The sequence below is a fragment of the Phallusia mammillata genome, chromosome 6 (assembly GCF_965637545.1).
Source record: "Phallusia mammillata chromosome 6, kaPhaMamm4.hap1.1, whole genome shotgun sequence".
Lineage (NCBI taxonomy): Eukaryota > Metazoa > Chordata > Ascidiacea > Phlebobranchia > Ascidiidae > Phallusia > Phallusia mammillata.
In genome coordinates, this window is record NC_137257.1 from 742000 (window position 1) to 749302 (window position 7303).

Sequence of the window (7303 nt, forward strand, 5' to 3'; positions counted from 1 at the left end):
TTTCAGTTGTTTATCATTCAATAGTCCTAAAATTTTGTCTGTACATGCACAAAACACTCTGCTTTCTGTTAAATATTGATATCAGTTGGTACAAACCACTTTTTCTCAGAAAAACGTTGCCACGCGAGGTCAATACCACATGGAAATAAGGAGTAAATTGGCACGTTGAATTTCAAACTTGAAGGGTTGCCGACCTCTGGGCTAAGGGATTCGATTTTACTGAAATAAATAGAATCAAGTGCAGTTGATCTAACTTTGTGCGAATCGTTAAGAAACATTAAAGTCAGCTTAGTTGAATTTGTAGCAAGCCATCATAGAGTTGCAACGTTGTACAGTCTAGTTGAGTTTCAGGCTTAACTTTTTGAGTCAAAAATTTCGCGTTTTTCTCGGCGCATTTGGGTTGTGGGGTTCGTCACGTTCCGCTGTAGTGCGTTTTACTGACCTCCCAGAAATTCTTTCTTTCACAACTTTTGTCTTGAAGAATTTCACCCAGTCTTAAAACCTCGGTTAGAAACTTCACCGTTAAGCTGCAGAGAAGATATTGGTTGGTTTTGAATGAGCGATGCCTACCGCTGAAAAACAGGTGAGTGGGAAGATTACTTTAATTCACGTTTGAGGGGGATCTATCTTTTAACTGATTTGAAATGAGTAGAAGCTTAGCAATTTTAGTTGATTTGCAATTCTTGAACCAGAGTTGTAAACGGGCCTAAAATTGTAGCTGGAACCCGCCCCGAACCCCTAACGTTTTTGAAAGGTCCGTTTAGCCCCGAAAGTTGATTGACAGGCGTATACATTAACGGCTGGGGAAAGACCAAGACAACAAACACAATAAACAATTGGTATTAAGGCTGTTTGATATTAGGTCAGGTTCAGCAACTGGCTACTTGGCTAGTTAAAATTATTTGTAAAAATACTGAGACCAAAGTGTAAAGTCAGGCCCGAATCAAGCCCGTTTTTGTGAAAACTAAGCCTAAATCCGAATTCGGCCCGACTTACAACTCTGTCTTGATCTAACTTAAATTGAGCAGAAAGCTATTCGCGTACCACCCTAAAAGCTCCGGCGTACAACTAAGTGGTTCACGTACCAAAGTTTAAACCTTCGTCTGTATTGCAGAACGTGACTCGGTATGCGCTGATCCCAGCGATTCTTACCCCACTTTGCTTCCTCTTCACCTTCGGATTCAGCCTCGGAACAACGAATTCGGCTGCAGGTCCGATCAGGGAGTTCTACAACCGTTCCCACATGGTCAGTTACAACATGATTTACCAAATGTTGTTCTTAATGTAGGACTTGGCAAGTCCAACACTTAAAGATGTTCCAATTGTAATAATCCGTTACCACTTGATGAAAAATAACATAAAGATTTTATTTCCCAGTTGTTAAAGTACAAAGCAAACTATACTGTTACTTTTCAATCAAAACCACAGTTATTTATGTTAGACTTGAAACAACTTGCCCAAGATAACTTTAAGCGGTGTTACATTTGAATCCAAACCCTATACATACCAAGTTGCATTTGTCATGTAGTAAACAAAAACATTTCCCCCCAAACCTTTCTTTCTTATCAGATTCGATTCAACGCCTCATTAGACAAAGCAACATTAGAGTTACTCTGGATCCTGACTGCGTCCTTGTTCGCTGTTGGTGGAATGTTCGGATGTCTGCTAGTGCGCCCCCTGCTGGCCAAACTCGGAAGTAGGAAATGTATCATTTACAGTCAAGTGAGTTTTCTTTTCTTTCTCCTCTCTCTTATTATACTCTTACTCTCCTCCCCCATTCTTTCTCTTGCTATTCTCCTTTCCTCTCTCCCCTTCTCTCTCCTAACAAGACAGTGCTCTTACTTTCTCCAATTCCTTCTCTTGTCTTTCTTCTTTTCCACTTTTGTACTTTAATGTACAGTAGACCTCGGTTAATCCGGACCCGCTTGGGCCAAACAATTTGTCCGAATTAGGCAAAGATCCAGATTAACCGATGTCGATTAGTTTAAATCCCACCATATTACAAAAAATACAAAAAAAAAATAAGTTTTGTACGGAAGATCCAGTTTTACCGAGGTTTACAGCATTTACATTTAATCAACCTAATGATTAACTCTCATTACTCTGCAGGTTGTATGTTTACTCGCAACTCTCCTCATGAGTTCTTCCTACGCGATTAACTCGTACGAGTCTCTGATCATCGGCAGAGTTGTGCTGGGAATATTTGCAGGATTCGGAACAGGTGAGTTTTGGGAGATTTCGTTTCAATTTGTTGCTTTTAAATTCTTTACCCCGTTCGAACACTTCAACTGACTCAAATCACAAGGCTCAATGGAAAATAACTTAATTAATCCTTAATCCAACGGTTTGTAGCTGAAAGTGCTATTTTCACAGATTGTAGTGTCGAAGTCGGAAAAACTTAGGTATTTAAAAAAAAACAAGTAAAAATTTACAGTGCTTTATGTTAGAACACAAAACCTGCGTTTCGGAACTGCATAACAGACCTGAACCAATCTCTCGTCAGTTTAAATTAAGCTACTTTATGCCGTCCTGCAAGGGTGGACTTTCCAGTCCTGAAAAAGCAGCATTAGACACACCCAGCAGTGCGAAAACAATCACTAATCAGTTGTATTAGCTACTTCAGGGCAAACCTCTCTATAATCTTCATAGTACGCCAGCCCATGACGTTATACCGAATTAAGCCGGTCACCAAGCATCCCCATACGACAAGGCAAAGACTAGGAAAATAGGATTGCTTGGTGACCGGCTAATTCGGTATAACGTCTTCAATAGGCCTGGGGTACTATGGTTGATATATGAGTGTGTCGTGATCGCTGGCATGCATGGATGATCCCAGTTATGAATTTATGTTCATCTTAAAGACTCCTGTCGTGGGTTCGAATCCCACCACAAACCAGATTTTTCCAGCCTACACCTTGCCATATGGTTATGCTTAAGAGACCCGCTGATTCGGTGCAACGTCTTTAATAGGCCTGGCATGCTATGATTTATGTATGAGTGTGCTGTGACTGCTGGTCTGCATCGATGCTTTAAAAGTAGATCCCGGTTATAAGTTAACTGAGGGTATTTGAACTGAGCAGTGTCTGATTCTTCAACAGGCAGCATGGTCATCGACGATAACCGTTTATTTAATTAAATAACTAAGAATGGAAAGTATTTTCCAAGTAAGGCGAAATATATATGTTCCAAGATATTCATCGTCAGATTTCGTTACTTGGAAAATACTTTCCGTTCTTAGTTATGAATTTATATTCACCTGAACTCTCTACCGTAAGTTTTCACTTCTCTCCTCCACTTCTTCTTCTTCCAGGCATCGGACCCATCTACGTGTCGGAGATCTCTGCTTCTCATATTCGCGGAATACTCGGAATGTGTTTCTCACTCGCGATCGCGATCGGCGTTGTCACTGGCAACGCGCTCGGCTTGAAGCAGGTTGTACGTGTGCTGACGTCACGGTCACATGATCGGTATGACAAGTAGAATAACCGAGTGTTTGTGTTTTAAATAATCGGAAATGTTGAGTTAATTCGACGGCCACGAGTTCCAGGGAAGGTAACATTGTTATGCTAATTAGCATGTTTTAAAACCAAACTTAGGTTGTTGTTTGTTAAGTCGAGTCGCATATTTTTTTAAATTAAATAAATCACTGTTTTTACTGAAAATAGTTATGGTAACTTAAATTAGTATTGATTGGCAAATTTAAAATATCTTTGATGTAAAGATATAAATTCCTTCGAAAAATATCTCTTTACGTTCAGTCTTGTTTGGAACTCGAGTCTAACACCCCCCAAAACGATTCGAGTTGGATTAGAATCGAGTTAATAACATCAGTTTATCATCATATGAAGGCTAAAAATGAAATTTAGAGTTTCGGTTGACTAATGTAAAGCAAAATATCTGACAGCTAGACAAATGAACAAAATTTCTTTTTCAAAACAGAGTTCTTTCTGCGTTTTAAACGTCAATAGCATTTAAATTCTTGCAAACATTTGCGTCTAAATCTAGCGACGTATAAATAATTGTATCATCAACATAAAATGTTTGCAGTTTCTACCGATTGTACAGTTATCAGATTATGCGTAACACAATAATTTTCTAAGGTTAACTTATTTCCTGTGTCAAGGTCCTTGGAACGAGCACCCTGTGGCCGTATCTGCTCGCCCTGACAGCTTTACCCAGTTTGGCCTGCATTTTATACTCACCTTGGTTCCCGGAAAGTCCGAAGTAAGTTTCCCACAACAGACTCGGTTGATGTGAATTTAAGGTTTTTCCACTTCAGAGCTCTTTACTTAACGAAGCGGGATCGAAGAGGTTCGGTGGCTGTACTCAAGAAACTTCGCGGCAGCGATAACGTCATGAATGAAATAGAACACTTACGTCATGAAGGGGAAGTGAGCAAGCACTCGAAACCGATGTCGATCTTACAAGTACGTCACAACAATAGTGACGTCAATATTACGTCACGTATAGTACGACTTAATATTGACATAACGCTGGCTTTAGGATGGACATAAATTCATAACAGGATCAGCCCTGAAGCGTTTATGCAGACCAGCGATCATGGCACACTCATATATAAATCACAGTACGTCAGGCCTATTGAAGACGTTATACCGGATCAGCCGGTTTCTTAAGCATTCCATTTTGCAAGGCATCTAGCCTGCGGTGGAATTCGAATCCACGACAGGAGTCTTTCCGGGACTCGCATTCTACCAACTGAGCTACACAGGCTTAGTCGTGGGTTCGCCGAAAGTCGAATCACAAGCACCATTGTCTGCCTTATGCTGTACATATCTGCTTCCTACTAAGGGATCACCAGATTGGGCAGTAATCAGTTAATATAGACCTAAATTCATACCTGGGATCAGCCCCTAAACAGTATATGCAGCCAGCGATCACTGCATGCTTGTAAAAAACACATTTTCCAGGCCTGTTAAAGGCTTTTTGGTACATTAGCGGGTTACCAAGCATTCCCATGATTTACCTCTATATAAAATCTACAAGACAAATTATTATACCCGACAGGTGGTGAAGTCACGCAGAGTGAGGTGGCAGATGATTTCGGCCTTGATGATTATGAGTATGATGCAACTCACCGGCATTAACGGGATTCAGTTCTATCTCAACGATGTGTTGATTCTGGCGGGGATTTCCCCTGACGAGGCCAGCTTCGCTACTCTGGGGATCACCGGATTCCAGGTTGTGGCGACCTTTAGTGGGGTAAGTAGGGAATTTAAGCGAGCAAATTGCCTTGGAAGTGGTCGAGCTGTTAACACTATAATTTTGATAGGTGGCGCAAAGAGATGAACTATTTATTTAGCAGCTAAAGTGGGGTAGGGTTGAGTAGTAAATTTTTGAAAATTTAATTTAGAAACTAAATTTTTGAAGTTCGTTTTTATGGCTTTTATTGATAGTACCTAAACCCAACCCTAATAGCCTTAACCGTATGCATATTTTGGGAAAAGGTATACCGTTTTAAATCGGTGTAAATATGCGAAATATGCGACTGACGTGAGTCACGTTGTCAGTAAAATTTCTTAAAATAGGACGTTGGAACGTTTAAACAAGTAACAAAAGTTTGAGTTGTCTTCAAAATGCAACAACATGCTTGTTCTAACGGACAAAATAACGGCCCAAATAGACTTAATAAGCGACATACTTTATTATTCAAACATTTCGGCAAATGCTAAAGATTAGCAACCTTTATAATATCACTAATGATGGTATGAGCATTTTCCAAGACATTTGAATAATAAAGGATGTTATGTTTTTAAAACATGTTCAAACCGACACATTTTGTCAAAAGGGATTTTTATGTGAGAGATTTGGCCGCAAGAGACTTCTGATAGTTGGTGATTCGATCGTCTGCTTCTCAATCGTCCTCTACACAATCATGGTCGCCTTCCAAACCTCTGTAACATGGTTCTCCTATGTCACCATTGTAGCAATGCTGGGCAAGTATCTGATATAGCATGTTTATCCACCAGCTTAATTTCACTAGTTTGAAAACGACCAACACTTGTTTAATAGTTGTTTAAAACTTTAAATGACAAGAAGTTTGATTTTGGAATGCGTTTTTGAGGAACACTATAACTTTCCTAACAGGTTTAAATTGCAGACAGTTCACACTGTTTCAACACATAAAATCTCATCAGTGCAGCTGGTGACAAGAGATAGGCCGTATTATCTAGTGTAGCTATTTAACGGCAATCCAGTTTGTAGGGAGTAACATGCTTAAAAGCCATGCTTCACTATTAGGTTTAAATTATTTGCAAAAACCCAAAGTACAGGCATTAGAATATATTTTGCGTCCCGAAGCCTACATGCTTATTATAGATTCTGGTTTATGCACTCTCAATTTTTTTGATTAAGTTACTGTCCTTTTGTGTGCAGTTTTCATTTTCGGATTTTCTGTTGGTTCTGGTGCCGTTTCATTTTCATTCACGCCCGAACTTCTTGACCAATCAGCTCGTCCCGCTGTGGTGACGTTGGCGGTGTTCATGTTGTGGTTCTGGTTTGCCGTGGTTGGGTTCGTCACTCCGTATCTGTTTGTAAGTTAACATACAAATTAATTCACAACTGGGATCAGCCCTGAAGCATCTATGCAGACCAGCGATCACGACATACTCAGACATAAATCATAGCATGTCAGGTCCATTGAAGGCGTCATACCGAATCAGCCGGTCACCAAGCATTCACCACCATATAGCGAGGCGTGGGTAGAAAAGTCTTGTGATTCGACGGGTTCACAACTGAGCCTGTGTAGCTTAATTGAGAGAGCTCGAGTCCCGGAAAGACTCCTGTTTCTAGCCATCACCTTGCTATATGGTGGAATACTTGGTGACCGGTTGATTCGGTATCACGCCTTAAATGGGTCCGTCGTACTGTGATTTATTTGTAAGCTAGTTTGCCATAAACAGTTATTTAAAATTGCGTTTTGTCTTTTTTTCTGAAAAAATTCTACATAAAAATCATGTTACCATAGAAAATAAATACAACAGAAATCTTGACAGACGCACCAACTTTGTTTCAACTCCAGTAACTGTGTAAAACAATAAATATGCTTTGCAGGATTTCCTTCAATTCGCTGCTCTGCTACCATTTCTGCTTGCAACAGTTTTGGCTCTCATCTTCATCTACAAAGTCGTCCCAGAAACGAAAGGAAAAAGCGTTGTTGCCATCCAAGCTATTTTCGCCAAACTCAACAAAACCCCGATTGTCGACGTCATAAAGCCTCAAGACAATCAGGCTTATGACGATACAGATGAGGGACTAACTATGGAAGTTGTATCTAGCGCTTAAC

The 7303-nt window shown here is 40.1% G+C and overlaps 1 protein-coding gene across 1 annotated transcript; it reads left to right on the forward strand.

Moving 5' to 3' along the window:
* Positions 1-562: 562 nt before the first annotated feature.
* On the forward strand, positions 563-7303 carry LOC145232623 (solute carrier family 2, facilitated glucose transporter member 5-like). The gene is made up of 11 exons (XM_080097285.1): positions 563-583; positions 1115-1246; positions 1570-1722; positions 2110-2221; positions 3311-3432; positions 4124-4224; positions 4280-4427; positions 5026-5220; positions 5807-5954; positions 6394-6551; positions 7072-7303. The coding sequence occupies exons 1-11, from the start codon at positions 563-565 to the stop codon at positions 7300-7302; spliced, it is 1521 nt and encodes a 506-aa protein (XP_079953411.1). The 3' UTR covers position 7303.